Source organism: Ranitomeya imitator, chromosome 2, assembly GCF_032444005.1.
Source record: "Ranitomeya imitator isolate aRanImi1 chromosome 2, aRanImi1.pri, whole genome shotgun sequence".
NCBI lineage: Eukaryota > Metazoa > Chordata > Amphibia > Anura > Dendrobatidae > Ranitomeya > Ranitomeya imitator.
The window spans coordinates 635,679,765-635,701,587 of NC_091283.1; the positions used below are offsets into that span (position 1 = coordinate 635,679,765).

At 44.5% G+C, this 21,823-nt stretch overlaps 1 protein-coding gene across 1 annotated transcript in view; it reads left to right on the plus strand.

The window, feature by feature from the left end:
• The window catches only part of LOC138665310 (uncharacterized), a 28,713-nt gene extending 7,887 nt beyond the window's left edge, over positions 1-20,826 (plus strand). Inside the window, exons 2-7 of the mRNA XM_069752677.1 lie at positions 869-1,099; positions 6,092-6,205; positions 7,042-7,098; positions 8,268-8,510; positions 11,060-11,176; positions 19,416-20,826. Of these exons, the coding sequence (XP_069608778.1) occupies positions 890-1,099; positions 6,092-6,205; positions 7,042-7,098; positions 8,268-8,510; positions 11,060-11,176; positions 19,416-19,478 (804 nt within the window). The 5' untranslated portion in view covers positions 869-889 and the 3' untranslated portion in view covers positions 19,479-20,826. The remainder of the gene's footprint in view (positions 1-868; positions 1,100-6,091; positions 6,206-7,041; positions 7,099-8,267; positions 8,511-11,059; positions 11,177-19,415) is intronic.
• Positions 20,827-21,823: the final 997 nt, after the last annotated feature.

A 21,823-nucleotide genomic window follows, 5' to 3' on the forward strand; every position in this document is an offset into this window, starting at 1 on the left:
CTCTGCAACATCTAGATGGCAGTATGCATGGTTGCATGATGCAGCTATACAGCCTGCCATCCAGCAGAGACTCTGAGCAGCGCTGCGCAGTCGATTTTCTCTTAGATGCCATTCTGAAGGCTGTAGTAGTTACATGACCTTGTTTATGCATGGGGACAGAGGGCTCAGAGTATAGAAGTAGAGCTGGGAGATAAGTACCATATTTTTCGGACTATAAGACAACCTTTTTTTTTTTTTTACCAAAATTTTTGGAGAAAATGGGGGTGCATCTTATAGTCCAAATGTAGCTTACTGAAGGGACTGCGGCAGAATTCAGCCGATGCTGCAAGTCCCAGGCTGGTAGAAGGGGGTGTCTGGCAGTGCAGGGACTCAAGCGTCACAGCCTCAGAGAGAAGTGATGCTCGGGTTGGATGAGCTGCGGCCAGTTCGTGCATTGTGGACCAATTTACATGGACATTTGAATGCGCCCTAAGGCCATGTGCCCACATTGAGTGTCTGGACGTTTTTGGTTTTTTTTACCTCCATATTTGTAGCCAAAACCAGGAGTGGGTGATAAATACAGAAGTGGTGACGTGTTTCTATTATACTTTTCCTCTGTAAGCCAAAACGAGTAGGGGAACAATCAAATACTGAGATAAAATACTGAACGTGGCCCAAGTTGGACTTCCAGAACATTGAGGGATCACATAACCGCTGTCTATCAGTCTTTGCCACATACCAGCTCAGAGAGAACTGAAAGGTAGTGTTGGAGCCTACAGAGGCGCCTGGTGAGGAGTGCAGGATACAAGTCACACTAGAGGCGTAATTATCATGTGCACACTGTTTTTCTAAAATGTTACCTGAAATATATATATATTTTATTTTGCAGTCTCCCCATAAGTCTGACACCATGAACATCAACACCGTAAAGACTGAAAATGGAAAAGTCTCCTGTGAGACCGCAGAGGGAACTGTGGTGCACATTAATATTAACCAGCGATCTTCCTTGGACTGCTTGCTGGATACCTTCCGTTTCTTCCGAAATATGAGGATTAGTGCCAGTGGAGAAAAGACCATGCCCTCCAGTACACCTGCTTCTGCAGCACCCCTAGGGTTTGGGGTAAAGAGTTTGTTTTTGTTATACTCCTATTGTAATAGTCAGTACTTTTCTCCAAATTGTGGTACCTACATGTTTCTTAATTTGTCTTGTAATAAACTGTACTATAGTCCACCGTATAATTCTGATATGAGCATTTGCTATACAGGATTAAAATTGAGGCAAGAAATCTTGTAAACTTCTTTTTCTCAGACTGCTCAAGTAGCTTCTGCAAGTAGGTACGATCTTCACGTTTATCAGTGAGGCCATCTTTAGTGAACCTACTGTTCTCACCAATCAACCTTGGCCATTAACGGAATGTGTTGTGAAAATATATAACATTTTTTTGAACAGCAGACATGTGCCTCTAACAGCTGCGGATGGAATGGCAATCCACCTGCGGCATTTAACTCTCCCTTTGGCCGGTTTCACACGTCAGTGGCTCCGGTACGTGAGGTGACAGTTTCCTCACGTAGCGGAAACACCGACTCACGTAGACACATTGAAATCAATGTGTCTCTGCACATGTCAGCGTGTTTTCACGGACCGTGTGTCCGTTTAGAAAACACGGAGACATGTCAGTGTTCGTGGGAGCGCACGGATTACACGGATCCATTAAAGTCAATGAGTCCGTGTAAAACACGTACCGCACACGGACGCTGTCCGTGTGCAGTCCGTGTGCTGTGCAGGAGACATTGCTACAGTAAGCGCTGTCCCCCCCCCCCCCCCCCCCACGTGGTGCTGAAGCTGCCATTCATATCTTCTCTCCAGCAGCATTCACTGGAGAGAAGATATGATAAATCCTTTTTTTTTTTTTTTTTTTTTTGTTTCTCGTGTTTAAAGGGAACCTGTCACCTCGAAAATCGCGGGTGAGGTAAGCCCACCGGCATCGGGGGCTTATCTACAGCATTCTGTAGTGCTGTAGATAAGCCCCCGATGTTACCTGAAAGAGGAGAAAAAGACGTTATATTATACTCACCCATGGGCGGTCCCGCTGCTGGTCCGGTCAAACGGGTGTCTCTGGTCCGGTCCGGCGCCTCCCATCTTCATTACAAGACGTCCTCTTCTGATCTTCAGCCACGGCTCCGGCGCAGGCGTACTTTGCTCTGCCCTGTTGAGGGCAGAGGATAGTACTGCAGTGCGCAGGCGCCGGAAAGGTCAGAGAGGCCCGGCGCCTGCGCACTACAGTACTTTACTCTGCCCTCAACAGGGCAGAGCAAAGTACGCCTGCGCCGGAGCCGTGGCTGAAGATCAGAAGAGGACGTCTTGTAATGAAGATGGGAGGCGCCGGAGCGGACCAGAGACACCCGTTTGACCGGACCAGCAGCGGGACCGCCCCTGGGTGAGTATAATATAACGTCTTTTACTCCTCTTTCAGGTAACATCGGGGGCTTATCTACAGCATTACAGAATGCTGTAGATAAGCCCCTGATGCCGGTGGGCTTACCTCACCCGCGATTTTTGGGGTGACAGGTTCCCTTTAAAATAAAGATCCCTGTCCCCACCCCCTGTGCGCCCGCCCGCTGTTATTAAAATACTCACCTGGCTCCCTCGCAGCGTCCTCTATACGCCGCACCTTCTCCTGTATGAGCGGTCACGTGGTGCCGCCCATTAGTCATGAATATGCGGCTCCACCTCCCCTAGGGGTGGAGCCGCATATTCATCACTGTAGCGGTCGGCACCACGTGACCGCTCATACAGGAGATGGTGCTGCGCGTAGAGGACGTTGCAAGGGTGCCGGGTGAGTATTTTAATAACAGCGGGCGGGAGGGGGGGGTGGGGACAGGGATCTTTATTTTAAACACGAGAAACAAAAAAAAAAAGGATTTATATCTATCTCCAGCGAACGCTGCTGGAGAGAAGATATGAATGGCAGCTTCAGCACCAGATGCAGGGGACAGCGCTTATCTCTAGCGCTGTCTCCTGCACGCTCCGTGTGGTACCCAGTCGGCACACGTGTGCCAAACGTGTGCCACACTGATGTGCCACATAAACACACGGGCTCACGGATAATTCCAGGACCGATTTTTTTTTTTTTTTTTTTTTTTTTTTTTTTTTTTTTTTTTTTCTTCCCGGTACCGGAATTATCTAGACGTGTGAGACTGGCCCTTTTCGGAAGTGTGCGGGAAATCCCGCCCATCGGTGACCATGTCACATGATCACAGGTCACTGATGGGTCGGCATGACAACCAGAGGTCTCCAGCAGACCTCTATGGTTGCCATTGCCAGATTGCTATGAGACTATTAAAGCGTGCCAAAAGAAAAGAAAAAAAAATTTAAAAATATAAAATTTCAAATTGCCCCCCATTTGCCCCATTCAAAGCAAAACATTAAAAAAAAATCAAACGTAACGAGAAAAAAATTCAAAATGCCAGAATTTCTCCCTTTTTTTTTTTTTGGGGGGGGTTGCAGCTACATTGTAGTAAAATGCAATAATGGGCAATCAAAAGATCCTATCTGCACCAACATGGTATCAATAAAAACATCAGAAAATAAGCCCTCATCCAACCTGAGATCATGAAAAATGGAAACGCTACATATCTTGGAAAGTGAATAAATATATAATTTATTTTTTTTCACTACTTAAATAAAAAAAGAACCTAGACATGTTCAGTGTCTATGAACTCGTAATGACCTGGAGAATCATAATGGCAGGTCAGTTTAGCATTTAGTGAACATGGTAAAAACAAAAAACAACTGCGGGATTGCACTTTTTTTTTTGCAACTTAAAATAATTTTTTTTCCTGTTAGCCAGTACACGATATGTTAAAACTAGTGATGAGCTAGTGTACTCATTGCTCGGGTTTTCCCTTGCACGCTCAGGTGGGCTCCGAGTATTTGTGACAGCTCAGAGATTTAGTTTTCATGCCTGCAGCTGAATGATTTACAGCTACTAGTCAACCTGAGTACATGTGGGGGTTGCCTGGTTGCTAGGGAATCCCCACATGTAATCAAGCTGGCTAATAGCTGTAAATCATTCAGCTGCTGCGATGAAAACTAAATCTCCGAGCACTAACAAATACTCAGAGACCACCCGAGCGTGCTCTGGAAAACCCGAGCAACGAGTACACTTTCTCATCACTAGTTAAGACCAATGGAGTATTTCAAAAGTACAACTCGTCCCGCAAAAAACAAGCCCTCACATGGCCATATTGACCAAAAAGTAAAACCGTTATGGCTCTGAGAAGAAGGGGAGCAAAAAACAAAAATGCAAAAACTAAAATGCCTCCGGTCGTTAAGGGGTTAAAATAAACTCGGAAGGGGGATTACCACAATTAAGCACCTATGCAACCCTTTCAATGTCCTGATGGATAGAGCAGAGTTCATAAGGAAGTTTGAACCCCCGATTAGAGAAACAATGCACATCAATCAGGTCTTACATTTTGCAGGTGGTCTAACCCAAGGTAAACGTTCCGTTCCCGTCTCCGGGTATGAACAAAAGTGCCTTTCCGATCCAATGGGAAGAGGGACGATATCTTTGCTTTACTCAATTATAAACCCACCCTATGATCAGGAGAAATTGGGATTCATGAGACGGTGGGAGGAGGAGTTGGGTGTCGAGCTGCCGGTGGAGGCTTGGAGGAGGTGCTGTGACACGCTATCTAAGGGCAGTCACCAATCATCATTAGTAGAAACCTCGATCAAGGTCCTTCATAGGACATATCTGGTGCCCACTAAACTCCATAGCATATTCCCGAATGTCTCAGAATCATGGTTTCGGGGATGTAACTTACCTGGTGATATGAAACATATATGGTGGACATGCCCAGTGGTGTCCAACTTATGGCAACAGATAAATCTGCTAGTAGACCAATTGGCTGGGAGAAAAACCAATTTGGATGCCTCTGTTTTTCTGCTTGGGGCGCGACACCCGACTCTTCCTAAAAACCTATTTAAGTTGGTTACTTTTCTTTTTATGGCTACTAAAATACACATTGCTTCGAAATGGAGGTCTCCCACATTGTCGCTACGAATGGTCAAGGAAAGGATGACTAACATCATGTTTTATGAACGCATTGAGGCTACTAGAAATGATATGTGGGATCGGTTTTTTAAGATATGGAGCCCATGGATGGACTTGCAGCCTAATTTACTCCTGAGTCAGACTCTACGTCTGTCCCCATAGTGATTCGATCTGTGGGGACAAAGTTTGTTACAAATTAAAATGTAAATGCAGACCCCCTTACTCTCCATGTTTATTCCTTGTGTTGTCTTTGTAGTGTCCCCCCTTACATCCATGATAGGTATGTGTTCTTATATTTCTCGTTAATAGACTCCCCTGCGAGGGAGCATACTCACATTTAAACTACGTTTTATAATTGTTGAATGTTGAAATTTCAATAAAACTTTTTGAAACTAAAATAAACTCGGAGAATTTGAACCAAAAAAAATGAAAGTCAGTAGCCCAGAAAGTCATAAAACAGATGGGTGCGTCCAGTGTAAATGATAGCAGAAATCTACTTCAGCGAATAGCTGGCATATATTTCCGCTTCTCCTGCAGATCTTTGCCGTGCCAAGGTCATCAAGAGCCACGTGTCTTTTATTGCAGCTTGCTCCTCTAAGGGATATTAATGGTCCATCCTCTGCACATGTGATTGGTGGCACTTCCCATCAGCTGTAAACGGTCAGCTCTGTTCACTGTGTAGTGGTTGATCTCGAGTGTTGCTGCTCAGCTCCCGTTCACTTCAACAGGAGCTAACAGCAGACATCGTGTGCAGAGCAGTGCGTTCCCAGCCCCATACATTGTACCTCAGGCCTCCGGGTGATCATAGGGGTTGCCGAGACCCTCACCCAGTTCATATTGATAAACCAGCGTAATGATAGACATTCAGTATCCGAGTCCTTGAAAACCCCTTTAAGATTGCTGTAAATTGTTGAACAGAAATAACGACACCAGATTTGCCTATGGTTCAGTCCAGTTTGGTACTAAGCTCCCATGTGCAAGTGAACGAAGTGACCATGTATGATCGGGCTGATCTAGCACATATATGTAACTGTGTGTTCCCTTTCATCTAGGTTGCCTATTTTTCTTTGGGTGTGGTCTCTGTCATGTTGGCCATTATTTTCTGTGTTGTTCGGATAGATTATGCGATCTTCTACAGTGGAGCCCACTTCTGGGTTGGATTTCCGGTAAGTATCACTAAATGTCCACCTGTGGCTTTCCTGGATCTGGCCTGACCTCTATCGGGGTTGGGACTATGAATGTTGAAATCCGCTTCCCCTAATTTGTCCCTGTAGTTTCCAAAGAAAATTTCATATCATCGCGGTAGGTTCCTTTTTCCTTTTTAGTAAACTTGATATGGACAGGAAAAACTTGAGCGTTCGTGGTACAAGTAGGTTATATTAGACTATAACAGTGGCCTCCTACAATAACTTTGCCTAAAATCTCTTAGAATGGGGGGACGTGTTTCAGCCAATTTGTACCTTTCATTATTACCTTGGCTTTTTTTTCTGATTTCTTATTCAGACTGGCGTACTGCACCCTGACCACGGCCGTGGTTATTGGCCATTCTTATATCAACCAAAACTCTTTTAAGAGGTTGTCCCATCAAGGAAAACCCTTAGCCATTTGCTAATGCAGGGTCAGTCTGCCAGAAGTAGGAGCTGGTCTTATGGATCCTCCTCTATAACATCGGACACGAGGACAGGGCCACAATAAGGGACAACCTTTTGGTATAGAAAATTTGAAACCTTCTTTTACTGACTTCATCTTCAGAATGCCACCATTAGTTACCATATTATGCCCACCGTGCCCTAATACATGAGACACCCACAATATCATTCTGATGCCCAGGTTATAGTATTTAACATCTACTGTCTCCCAGGATGGTATCGCTGTATGAACTTTTCTTCCCAAGTTTTGTGTTTCCTATTGAAAAAAAAATAGTCCTTGGAAATCTTATTTCCAAACTTGTCGACTTGGAAAATCCCCAAAACTAATTTTCTGATCTTCTATTTCTTTACAGTTCATTGTATCTGGGATACTGAATCTTGTAGCCTATAAGTTTCCCAAAACATTCTGGGTAAGTTTGTGACTAGAACGTCCCCTGCCTTAGGGTACCGTCACACAGTGCAATTTTCATCGCTACGACGGTACGATCCGTGACGCTCCAGCGTCGTAACAATATCGCTCCAGCGTCGTAGACTGCTGTCACACTTTGCAATCTACGACGCTGGAGCGATAATTTCATGACGTATGTGCGATGTAGAAGCCGTTGGTTACTATGCGCACATCGTATACGATATATGTTACACCATGCAATCATGCCGCCACAGCGGGACACTAGACGACGAAAGAAAGTTTCAAACGATCTGCTACGACGTACGATTCTCAGCAGGGTCCCTGATCGCAGGAGCGTGTCAGACATTGCGATATCGCTCGAACGTCACAGATATATCGCTCGAACGTCACGAATCGTGCCGTCGTAGCGATCAAAATTTCACTGTGTGACGGTACCCTTAGCCAATGATGTAGAGCGTCTTTATGGAGCGGGCTCAGGAGCAGAGTCCGCTCCACACAAGGCTGATGCCAGATGTGTTACACAGCCGGCATCTGCCTCTAATGGCAGTGGCCGGGGTGAGCTGCTGTTAATCCATTTACATGTTGCTGTAAATCACTGACGCGGCATTTAAGCTGCATGATTCTGTCTGGCATCTGTTTCTGGGTACCCATGGTGTGACAATAGGTTGTCTTGACAGCCAAGGGACTTGCTGAGACCAATATTAGAACTATATTTTGTTAGGCTGCAGATTACATGTTCAAGGGGAACATCAGTCACCCTGTTACGCAGCTACAAAAAAATACACTCGTTTCAGTGTTCATAAAAGTCTAATCTATCAATATGTAGAGCTGTTTATCCATTACAGAAAATGTTGTAAATGAATAAAAATTATATATAATTTACGTTTTTTAAAATTTATTTATTTATTTTTTATTTGTCCAATGGTTTTAATCAATAATTCGTTTGGCAAACAGCCCTCAACACATCTGTCACAGGAGAAATAAAAAGGTGTATGAATGTATGGCTTTTTGATGACAAAGGAGAGGGGTGGTCGGTAGGGAGTTAAAAGCACCAAAATTGTCTGTGCCCTTAACATGTTGGCATTTTCCTGAATACATTAAGTTGAATGCCCCCTTCTTATTGTATGTTCTAATACTGACTGCTTGGTTTTTTCTCATCTACCCATATAGAAGACCGTTGCCTTTATTTCCATTGTGGTCAACTTGGGTGTGTCTATTGGTGGCATGGTCGTGGCAGTTGGTGATATACAACGTTTATACTGGTTTGGAAATGAACGAGTCTGCGACAATCTGCTTAAGGTATCTACGGACGACTACTACTACAGAGCAACACCGCCTCCAAGATACTACAATGGATACAACTCCTATAACTATGACCTGAGCACATGCAAAGATACATTCCAAAGATTCAAGGCAAGTGCTTGTTTTTGGTTAATACCGTATTTTTCGCTTTATAAGACGCACATAGATTTTAGAGAAGAAAATAAGAGAAAAAATATTTTGAGCCAAATAGTGTGCAGACACCTTTCATAAAATACAAAAATCTTACCTGTGGATGACGCTCTGTTATGGGGGATCTGTGAATTACAATAGTGTCTGCAGTACCGTATATTGTGATAACCACCCCCCTCATCCTCAGGAATACACCCACTTACTGTATACATGGATGTATTCTGAAAGATGAGGGAAGTGGCAGTGACATTTCCAATAAAAGCCTTGGACACAACATTACAGTGTATATTCACAGTAAATATGTCTAGAACCCCCATCTTCCTTCAGAATATACCCATTTATACAGTATATTCTGAACGATGATGGGGGTTGTTTGCTCACCATTCCTAAAAGGATATTGGTTCTGTGAGTACCGTAGTTGCAACATTAAATAGTGTGCAGAGACAGATACGTGATTGGTGGAGGCAGGTAAGCATTAGGTCTCTTTCACACATCTGTGTCTCCGGTACATGTGGTGAGTTTCCACACGTACCAGAGACACTGACACACGTAGACCCATTCAAATGAATGGGTCTATGCACATGTCAGTGTGTTTCCATGGACCTTGTGTCCGTGTGCCCCACACGTAGACATGTCCGTTTTTTACTGTCAGTATGGGCGACAAAACATCCCACACACTGAGAACACCCATGGATGTCATCCATGTGACACGCATCGGCGCCAGTGAATAAGCGCTACAGTAATAGCTGTTCCCTGGGGCCAGGTGCTGACGACGGCTGTCATCATACTCCCCTGCTGTGGCTGCAACCCTCAGCTGTCAGCTTCAACAAGGCTGGTTATCAAGAATAGAGGGGTCCCCATGCCTTATTTTTTTATTAAAGTAATTTTAAAAAACGGCGTGGGGTTCCCCCCCCCCCATTTTTGACAACCAGCCTTGCTAAAGCTCACAGCTGGGGGCTGGTAGTCAGGCTGATAAGGGGCCATTGATCAAGGCCCCCTCAGCCTAAAAATATCAGCCCACAGATGCCAGAATAGGCACATTTATTAGATGCACCAATTCTTGCGCTTTGCCCCTGCTCTTCACACATGCCCTGTAGCAGTTGGCAAGTGGGGTTAATATTTGTCGGGTTGATGTCACCTTTGTTTTGTCAGGTGACATCGAGCCCACAGCTTGGTAATGGAGAAATGTCTATAAAACATCTATCCATTACTAATCCTATAGTTGTATTGTAAATAAAGACACAGCCAAAATAAAGTATTTTATTAGAAATAAAACAAAACACGATTGTACTTTTTAAAAAAAACAACAACAAACAGTTAGGTGAGTATAACGCCTAATTCCCCAACGCCCTCGATTTTCTGTAATAAAAATAAAATAAAAAAACAATATACCCTACCTATACCTTCTGTCCCTTGCCGTAATCTGTCTGGGGGAGAAACAGTTTTCAGCCTGGACGGTGCCAAGATGCGACTATCCAGGCTGAAAACCATTGGTGAATGAGCTGCTGCGAGCGCAGCCTCAGTGACCAGAAGTGACGTCATCGAGGCCAGGCCGAGAGCTCCATCTGCGCCGCATCCGCAGCCATTTTCCTGAAGACATCGCGTAGAGGCAGACACAGATGGAGATTTCAGCTTTCCTCCATCTGCGCCGAGTGAGAAGCCGGACCCCGGATGAAGAATGGCAGCTGCCATATAGGGCCACCGTAACACCTCCGCAGGACCGCAACACCCACAGCTCTGGTCCTGCAGCATTCACACCTTGGTAAGAACAGTGTTCAGGTTATAAGATGCACCCCTATTTTCCCCCTAATTTTGATGATACTATTCTCATCTTACAAACACATACAATGAGGCCAAATATATAGAAAGCAAATTAACAACACATTAGTGTGTTTTTTACATTGGGGAAACCCTCACAAATGCAAGAAAGCCTTTAAACTGTGCTAACCACTGAGCCATCACGTGGCCCATAAATATGCACGTGTGTCAAAAATTATCTACAAGTGATCAAATACGTGGGTTCACATGCATGCTCAATGTTGTCAACAGTCTTGGGCAGGGGGTCTGGCGCCTTCTTCATGGCTGTCACTTGTGACCTTCCTTGATTTTCTCCATTCATACACACTTCTTCACAACAAAACACTTCTCTGCACTACGTCTCCAGTAAATATTGGCACCACTCACCCATAGACCCTCCAAAAATCACTGCACTCTGCTGGTTTGTGCAAATCACATGTGCGGCAGCCACACAAGTGTACTGTGCTGGTAACCTGTCCTAACCTGCACCGCAGGGTTGGAGTAATGTCCATCACCGTGCACCCCAGAGATGCACCATAACCCCCATTATACATTGAGGCCTTCACATGAAATCCACCCCCCCAATACGCCATAATTCTCCCCAAGTATAACACAGCAGGAAGCCATTCCTTTCCATGACCATTTATGATTTCATGTTTCAGAAAACGGTTAATATTTTTCTCATATAGCTTTGTTTTTCCTCTCCTTTCCAGCTATTACAAAGTTGCCTGATCTATATGAGCTTGCTGATTATGATCTGGGGTCACTGCCTCGCCATTCTCTATATGGCCTGTAAAGTAAAGTCATGCTGCCGTTCTTGTAAACTGGAGGTAAGTGATCTGATGTCTCATTGCTACTGTGTGCGATATTCCTGCAAATAGCAGATTGTTCTAACCTGCTATAGGACTCAGATGCCGAACATAAAAATCTCTAACGTGGTGGTGGGGGAGAGCAATCTACTATAGAATTGTCTAAGGGTCACGTCCGTCCGTCTGTCTGTCACGGATATTCATTCGTCGCAGCCTCTGTCTGTCATGGAAATCCAAGTCACTGATTGGTCGCGGCAAAACAGCCACGACCAATCAGCGACGGGCACAGTCTGGAAGAAAATGGCCGCTCCTTACTCCCCGCGGTCAGTGCCCGGCGCCCGCATACTCCCCTCCAGTCACCGCTCACACAGGGTTAATGCCGGCGGTAACGGACCGCGTTATACTGCGGGTAACGCACTCCGTTACCGCTGCTATTAACCCTGTGTGTCCCCAACTTTTTACTATTGATGTTGCCTATGCGGCATCAATAGTAAAAAAAAAAAAAATGTATTGTTAAAAATAATAAAAAGACAAAAAAACCTGCTATTCTCACGACCTTCGTCGCGTCCTCTTGTCGGCAGTGCAAGCGGCAGGTTCTGCGGCCAAGGATAGTATGCGAGAAGGACCTTCCATGACTTGTTCATCTGAAAGTGTATACAGGGTGTTCCATCATGTACACCTTATCAGGGTGGTGACACATGGATGTCTGCAGTTGGTCACCATATGTTGACAAGGTACCTATGGGGTTTTTTTTGTTGTGTTTTTTTTAATCCGGTTATTATTGAACCAGATGGAGGCCCGATGCTATTGCATCGGGAGGGCGGTAGTGTCACGATGGGGGCAGGTTTGCAGCGTTGAGAATCTCTCTCCCCTCCCGTCTATGTCCAGACCTTGTCAACCTTTCTGTGCTTGCCCTTTCTGGCGCCATGGGAGTGATTCAGAAAAGCTTCAGGTACAGCTTGTATTTAATGTGGTCTTGCTTTTAATACATTTAGGAGGCCATAATGGCACAGCGAATATAAAAAACGTAGAGTAGGACTGCCCCATTAAGAGAATGCCGTGACGTGGTGGGGTGGCTCAAAGAATTGATCAGTTGTTTGCTAAATGTCTCATTTTGAAATACACCTACAAATCAATATGTGCATGTGCACTTCATGCATTGCTTTCTGACCATAAGCAGCGCTGGCTTCTCCCCCCTTTTTTATGATACATTTTGTGAGGTGAAATATTTTACCTCACAAAATGAATCCACTGTGATCCCCTGCTGTAATGTCAGTATTGTCTTTTGCTTCCTCAATGCCCAGGAGATGTGGTATGCTCCATACATGGTCAGACACAGACAATGTTTAAAGGGAACTTTTGTTCATGGGAAAACCCCTTTAACCCCTTCATGACCCAGCCTATTTTGACCTTAATGACCTGGCCATTTTTTGCAATTCTGACCAGTGTCCCTTTATGAGGTAATAACTCGGGAACGCTTCAACGGATCCTAGCGGTTCTGGGCTTGTTTTTTCGTGACATATTGGGCTTCATGTTAGTGGTAAATTTTCAAATTTTTACTTATTATTCTGTTAAACCAGAGAGTTAAGTGACACAAAATAGTTAATAAATAACATTACCCACATGTCTACTTTAAATCAGCACAATTTTGGAAACCAAATTTTTTTTTGCTAGAAAGTTATAAAGGTTAAAATTTGACCAGCAGAATTTACAAAACTATTATTTTAGGGATCACCTCACATTTGAAGTCAGTTTGTGGAGTCTATATGGCAGAAAATACGCAAAAGTGACACCATTCTAAAAAACTGCACCCCTCAAGGTGCTCAAAACCACATTCAAGAAGCTTATTAACCCTTCAGGTGCATCACAGCAGCAGAAGCAACATGGAAGGAAAAAATGAACATTTAACTTTTTAGTCACAAAAATGATCTTTTAGCAACAATTTTTTTTATTTTCCCAATGGTAAAAGGAGAAACTGGACCCCAAAAGTTATTGTACAATTTGTCCTGAGTACGCCGATAACCCATATGTGGGGGAGGGGGGGGACCACGACAAGGCTTGGAAGGGAAGGAGCGCCATTTGACTTTTTCAATGAAAAATTGGCTCCAATCTTTAGTGGACACCATGTCGCATTTGGAGAGCCGCTGTGTGCCTAAACATTGGAGCTCCCCTACAAGTGACCCCATTTTGGAAACTAGACCCACCAAGGAGCTTATCTAGATGCATAGTGAGCATTTTGAATCCGTAAATATGAAAAAGTTCTCTTTTTTTTTTTTTTTTCACAAAATTTTTTATTTAGCCTCAATTTGTTCATTTCCACATGGGCAATAGGATAAAATGGATCCTAAAATGTGTTGGGCAATTTGTCCTGAGTGCACTGATACATTACATGTGGGGGTAAACCACTGTTTGGGCACACGGCTGGGCTCGGAAAGGAAGGAGCCCCATTTGACTTTTTGAATGAAAAATTGGCTCCAATCTTTAGCGGACACCATGTCGCCTTTGGAGAGCCCCTGTGTGCCTAAACATTGGAGCTCCCCCACAAGTGACCCCATTTTGGAAACTAGACCCCCCCAAGGAGCTTATCTAGATGCATAGTGGGCACGTTGAACCCCCAGGTGCTTTACAGAAGTTTATAACGCAGAGCCGTGAAAATAAAAAATCATTTTTCTTTCAAAAATTATGTTTTAGCAAGCAATTTTTTATTTTCACAAGGGTAACAGGAGAAATTGGACCCCAATAGTTGTTGCCCAGTTTGTCCTGAGTATGCTGGTACCCCATATGTGGGGGTAAACCACTGTTTGGGCGCACGTCGGGGCTCGGAAGGGAGGTAGCACCATTTGACTTTTTAAACGAAAGATTGGCTGGAATCGGTGGCACCATGTCGCGTTTGGAGACCCCTGATGTGCCTAAACAGTGGAAACCCCTCAATTCTAACTTCAACACTAACCCCAACACACCCCTAATCCCAACCCTAACCCTAATCTCAACCATAACCCTAACCACAAGCCTAATCTTAACCCTATTTCCAACCCTAAGGCTATGTGCCCACGTTGCGGATTCGTGTGAGGATTTTTCCGCACCGTTTTTGGACAAATCCGCAGGTAAAAGGCACTGCGTTTTACCTGCGGATTTCCAGTGTTTTTTTGTGCAGATTTCACCTGCAGATTCCTATTGAGGAACAGGTGTAAAACTCTGCGGAATCCGCGCGGTATTTTCTGCACCTTGGGCACAGCTGATTTGGTTTTCTATAGGTTTACATGGTACTGTAAACGTGATGGAAAAGAGCTATGAATCCTCAGCAGCCAATCCGCTGCAGATCCATAGCCGAATCCGCACCATGTACACATAGCCTAATTCTAACATGAATTCTAACCCTAGGTCTAACCCTAACCCTAGGTCTAACCCTAACCCTAGTTCAAAAATAAAAGTAAATATATTTTCTTTATTTTATTATTGTCCCTACCTATGGGGGTGATAAACGGGGGGGGTTCATTTACAATTTTTTATTTTGATCACTGTGATTGGTTTTATCACAGTGATCAAAATGTACCTGGAATGAATCTGCCGGCCGGCAGATTCGGCGGTCGCACTGCGCATGCGCCTGCCATTTTAGAAGATGGTGGCGCCCATGGAGAAGACGGACGGACACCAGGAGGGACACCGGAGCTCGTTAAGTATGGTGGGTGGGATCGGAGAACGGGGGGGGGGTGGGATCGGAGCATGTGGGGAGCAGACAGAAGGACGGAGGAGTGCGGAGGACTTGGGAGGAGATCGGTGGCGGGGGGCAGATCAGGGTTTCCGGCCCTGGCCGATGATATTGCAGCATCGGCCATGGCTGGAATGTAATATTTCACCAATTTTCATTGGCGAAATTTAACGATTGCTCTGATTGACTGTTTGGCTGTTGAAAGTGAATCAGAGCGATCGTAGCCCCTGGGCTGAAGTACCACTCCCCCTGTCCCTGCAGATCTGGTGAAATTGGAGTTAACCCTTTCACCCGACCTTCAGGAACGCGATCATTCTGTGACACAGCATATGCGTCACAGGTCGGATTGGCACAGACTTTCATGACGCATACGCTGTGTCACAGGTCAGGAAGGGGTTAATGTGATCGGCTTCCTCTGCCTGTAGACACGTCACGCATCTGCCGCCGGGATCAAACAAATGATTCACTGCACTTGCGCATAATTCACACAGGCGCAGTAAATCAGACCGCGGCCATCTTTGTGCAGACAGATAGTGGCGGTCACATTAAAACTGCACATGCGCCCCTCCTGTACAATGATGGCGGCAGTCAGTGAATCATTCGTCTGATCCCAGCAGCGTTGTGTTCGCGACGGTGTTCTGCTGGTGATACCGCGCAAGAGGCTGCGTGAGTACGTGTGTGTGGTGCGATAATGTTCCGTTGGTGGTACCGCGCAATAGGTTGGTACCAGCAGTAGTTTCCATATTGAGACACCCATCACTTGGGTGTCACAATATAGCGGTCGGTGAACTTCCTCCGCTTGGAATTCTGGGATACAGTGACATCTGGACAGAACAGGAAATTAAAATATTACAAGGCAAATATATAAATAGATTTCCCAAAATACTACAAAGAGACAAGCATAGCACTCAATGTCCACCCACCCTGAACAAAACAATTCTCAGTAAAATAGGTTTCATAGCGCACAAACTGACTACAATTGAAAATAAATTGCATTAAAATGATCCCATTTATATGCTCATAGAAAAATTTTAGACAATTTAGGTTAGGAGGACTATTTCTGAAAAGATGCTTATCCTAAGGCCGAAGTCACACTAAACATATGAAAAATCGGTATAAGTCTCCCTGCCGAGAGTTGCATGAGCCATCAAATAGGTATTCAGAGAGCTGATGTCTTTAGCCTGGGGGCCCCCTTCCTAGGCAATTAATATCAGCCCACAGCTGTCTGCCTAGCCTTTGCTGGTTATTAATTATGGGGGGACCCTACGTCATTTTTTATTTATTTTTTTTTAAGGGTCCCCCATTTTAAAAGCCAGTAAACGCTAAGTATACAGTTGTGAGCTGATATTAATAACCTGTGAAGCTTCATGGGTATTACTCCCTTCCCAGGCTATAAGCAATGGCCCACAGCCTTCGACCTTCCATCTGCTGGTCACTAAAATTGCCCACGCCATTTTTTTTCAGGAAAATAATATTTTATTAAATACATGTCCAGTAAATCACGCACGCACGCACGCACGCACGCACGCACACACACACACACACACACACTGTACTAATTGTATTTTTCAGACATCTACATATCTACCTATTTTATTTGTGATTTTACAGCACACTGCAGATGAATTAGCGGCTTTTCTTCTATCTATGTAAGATATATACACTGCTCAAAAAAATAAATGGAACGCTTAAACACCAGAATATAACTCCAAGTAAATCAAACTTCTGTGAAATCAAACTGTCCACTTAGGAAGCAACACTGACAATCAATTTCACATGCTGTTGTGCAAATGGAATAGACAACAGATGAAAATTATTGGCAATTATCAAGACACACTCAAAAAAGGAGTGGTTCTGCAGGTGGGGACCACAGACCACATCTCAGTACCAATGCTTTTTGGCTGATGTTTTGGTCACTTTTGAATGTTGGTTGTGCTTTCACACTCGTGGTAGCATGAGATGGACTCTACAACCCACACAAGTGGCTCAATGCGAGCTGTGGCAAGAAGGTTTGCTGTGACAGCGTAGTGTCCAGAGGCTGGAGGCACTACCAGGAGACAGGCCAGTACACCAGGAGATGTGGAATCGGCTGTAGGAGGTCAACAATCCAGCAGCAGGACCGCTACCTCAGCCTTTGTGCAAGGAGGAACAGGAGGAGCACTGCCAGAGCGCTGCAAAATGACCTCCAGCAGGCCACAAATGTGCATGTGTCTGTACAAATGGTTAGAAACTGACTCCATGAGGATGGTCTGAGTGCTCGACGTCCACAGATGATGGTTGTGCTCACAGCCGAACACCGTGCAGGACGCTTGGCATTTGCCACAGAACACCAGTATTGGCAAATTTGCCACTGGTGGCCTGTGCTCTTCACAGATGAAAGCAGGTTCACACTGAGCACATGTGACAGACGTGAGTCTGGAGACGCCGTGGAGAACAATCTGCCTGCAACATCCTTCAGCATGATCCTTTTGGCAGTGGGTCAGTAATGGTGTGGGGTGGCATTTCTGTGGAGGGCCGCACAGCCCTCCATGTGCTCGCCAGAGGTAGCCTGACTCCCATTAGGTACCGAGATGAAATCATCAGACCCCTTGTGAGACCATATGCTGGTGCGGTTGGCCCTGGGTTCCTCCTAATGCAGGACAATGCCAGACCTCATGTGGCTGGAGTAGGTCATTAGTCTCTGCAAGATTAAGGCATTGAAGCTATGGACTGGCCCTCCCGTTCCCCAGACCTGAATCCGATTGAACACATCTGGGATATCATGTCTCTGAAGCTTTAGTCCAGGTCTGGGAGGAGATTCCTCAGGAGACCATCCGCCATCTCATCAGGAGCATGTCCAGGCATTGTAGGGAGATAATACAGGCACGTAGAGGCCACACACACTACTGAGCATCATTTCCTTGTCTTGAGGCAGTTCCACTGAAGTTGGATCAGGCTGTAACTTCATTTTCCACTTTGATTTTGAGCATCATTCCAACTCCAGACCTCCGTTGGATATTAGTTGCGATTTACGTTGATAGTTTTCAGGTTTTATTGTTCAACACATTCCATTATGTATTGAATAAAGATTTACAACTGGAATACGGAGCACATGCCGGCTTTTCAAAGGACACCAGTGCGTAAAAAATCGGACAGCACTTGCATGGTCCGAGTGCTGTTCACATTTTTTTATTTTTTTTATTTTATTTTCTCGCACCCATAGGCTTGCATTGGCGAATCTCGGATTATATACGCATACAATCACCGCATGCTGCGATTTTACACGGACGCTAAATACGCCCAAGAAAATAAACAGTGATATGAGCTGCCCCATAGATTAACACTGGGCCGAGTGCTATGCGATGTTTTCTCACATAGCACTCACCCGTATTCTATGGTTGTGTACGCCGGCCTAAGCCATTTATCCAGGGTCCCAATTTTTTTTTCTCATTTTGTAGATGCCTACCCTGTTTAAGATCTACACTACTTTCCATAATATAATTGACCTTGTAAATGAATTCTCTACACATAGGTGGTTTCCTACAACCAATGGAAGGTAATCAATTTCCGTGCAGCGTAAAGGAGTCTAGCAATTGTTAAGTTCGCATTCACATATCCTGCAGTACATGCAATAGGGTCTCTATATACTGTCACCCAAGTGTGGGCAGGTCCACATGTTTAGAAGGTCACCCCCTCTCCCCCCCCCCTCCTCAGCAGCACACCTACGGCATGTGGAGTCCCCACACGGACCAGCCTTAAACATCCATACTGGTGTTTTGTATGCCCTATATGGCGTATAAAGTTGCAACATTATCTGTGTTGTCTTTGGGATAATCAAATTGTTAGTGCTGAATGTTCGCATCATGCTAGCTTTCAGCTTGGCAACTGATGTATCAGCACTAGACTTGTCTAGTAACAACTGGATTATCTTCTCGTCGAAGAGGTGAGGAATATGGTTGTTTACTCTTTTACAGGGGGCACATTGGCATCGGAGGATTATCTTCATGTCTGATAGGTGAGGATTGTTGGTTTATTTTAATTGTTTTACAAGAGACATGGGCTTCAGTGGATTAGGTGTCAATGACAATCTTTTCTATGAGTGCCATGCGCTTTTTTTTTTTTTATTGGATTGCGTTCATCAGATTTCATCACAAGTGGGAGCGAGCCCTAAGGTGAGTATCTGCACATTGCATTATGAACGCAGGTGGAGGTCTGATCTGGTCTGGTCTCTTCCTAAGGGGGATTTTGGCCCTGAAGTCTGTATATGGGTGGGATTGGTCTGGAGTCTGTATGTTCGGAGGTCTGGTTTTGGGTTGGTACAAAGGGTGGTAATCAAATGCCACAGGGCAGATGTTATATAGATTGGTGAGGCAAAAGGAAAAAAGTCGGCAAGTATGCCATAGGTGGTTTGTTATTTTTTTTCACTGTTAATGATATTTCTATCTACTGCATTGTGTATCCTTTAACTAGTCTGAGTATTTAAGAGGGGTGTTCATACTCTGTTCTTGTACATAATATGTAACATGAGCTTACCACAATAATGAAATCTTATACATGTTCTTGCTTTTTCAGAAGGTTGAGAAGGACGATGAACTGCTAAAACCGGATCCATCTGATGACATCATCATTGCCTAAGGAGGAGATCCTCTTCTGCACAGATTCTACTAATCATGGGCTAGATGGGTTTCATTACTTCTGATAGTGTACCTCTTTTACAGCCATTTACCCACCACTCCTGTCATGAGTAATTTCTTTGGTCCAATATTTCTTTAGTTTCCTAAATTTAGGTGATAAAAGTAATCACTGGCTGCCGCACACCTGAAGTACATTGGACTTCCAATAATCCAACACCCAGAGGTTCAGGAATCCTGATAATCCCATACATGAAAAAAACACACCCATGCCAGATAATCCTAAAATATGTGATATTCCAGTTCATAGGCAACCCCCAAGAAAGCCTCAGTTTGTAGCATTGATGCACTTGTTATAATTGTCTTCTTGAACATTGACTACTGATGTAACTTTATACCCTTTATTCAGTATGGTTTAAACACTGAGATATGTTGGTAGGTCTATCTCATAGAATTGGTACTTCTTCAAATGTTGCACCTACTTGTGTTCTTACATTTTGAAAAATGTAATCTCTTCCTGGTACACTGTATTGTTTTGAGTGTGCCTCCGCTCAATCCCCATGATTTTCCTCTAATTTACTTAGTTCTTTACTAATCGATGATTTTATAGTGCCTTTCTGATATCTTTTTGTGTATGGTTCGGGAAGTAGTTAAATGTATAATCAGACCCTACAAACAAATTTTGTAAGGCTATGTGCCCACAATGAGTTTTGGTTGTGTATATTTTCGATGTGTCAAATGCAATGTCTTGCAGTTCCAGCAAAATTGATGGGGATTTATCGAAAGCTCATGCCCACTGTGATGAAAATATACATATCATTTTATTTTTTAACTGACAAAAACCCAATGAAAGAGAATGCAAGTAATCTAATTTTTAGTTAATCGGTGCAGAAAATCTACAATATCAAAAGGTAATTGTGGGAACGTAGCCTTATGGTATGAAATCTCAATCCAACAGTACATGGCCTTCAAGGATGCATTTTATATGTAGGTGCTGGTGTTTCTAAAGAGAAATGGTGAACATTGACGTCCTCACATTAACAGCGGCATATCTAGGTCAGCCTAAACAACATTCAGTACATGATTCCCAACATAAAAATCGCCACCATTGCACCCTTACAGTCCACAGAATATGACCCAGTCTGCCACCAGTGACACCTACATCCTGTCATGGAATCTGACAGCCCACCCTCTGTAAAGGAGGAGGACCGTAGTTTCTGATGATATATAATATATCTAATCTCTTCTGATCTATCACAATTATCAATCATATATATCGGCACTTATTATTTACCGCTTGTTAAGCTTTGTACTGCTGTGTAAGGACATGAAATAAAAGGCACCGTATTGCACACCCTTGTCATTGTGTAATTTATTTAAAGAACCAACTAATTGCAATCAGGATGATTAACGGATATGTAGAGATGAGCAAACCTCTCAAAATTCCAATTTGTCAATCTTTATTTTTCTCTTCACCACGACAGCACCCACTGAAAGAGGGGATCCGCCCCTAGGAACAGGAAACATACAGAGATAAAAGGGGCGGCCCCCCCTCGCTCTTCAGTTGGTTTCCTGTTCCTAGAAGGGAACCTACAGAGAAGATTCTCTGAAGATTTTATGACAAGAGGAATACCCGCCTGGATGCCGCCTGTGCAGTTTCTGGTAGAGCGGCAGGGGCTCCAGTGCGGGTGGCAGGGTCGGGGAAATGTTCCTCCTGGCTCCCCCCTCCTTTGTGACACGGGATCATGATGTCCAAACAGTCTCCGTACTGGGACACTGTTTTTGGGACATGACTCACTGTGGATGGACGGACCTGAAGGAGGTATGTGCCGCAACTTGGAAACCGGAGGGTTGGAGTGTGCGGTATCACTGGTAACAGCCGCCTACCTGCTTCAGAAAGAAATCTGGTAAGAGATGCTGCTGAGCAGCAGCGTGAATGCGTGCGCATGCGCGATGATCGGAGTGCCCCGGAAGTAGATGGGTATACTTCCGGGAGCGCTATGATGGATACGGTGACATACCTGTTGTGCGGCCATTATTCTATAGGACAGAGCACGGCGGTGACAGAGCGAGCCTATCCTGAGGATGAGGGGCATTCGTATTCCGGTAAAAAACAAAAACGGGGTGTGTGTGATAGCCTCCCTCCATAACTGTTTAAGACACTAAGTAAGGTGGTTGTATGTGTGCCAATATGTCATCCCCAAGTGACAATACCACGCGGCCACTGGAGGAGCTAATGTTACCAGTACGTGACAGTAGCAAGAAAGGTAGTGGACACTAAAGTTAGTGATTTCACTGACAAAACGGGAAAGGACAGATCAACCTTGTCCACACCCCAGGCTAAGCAAA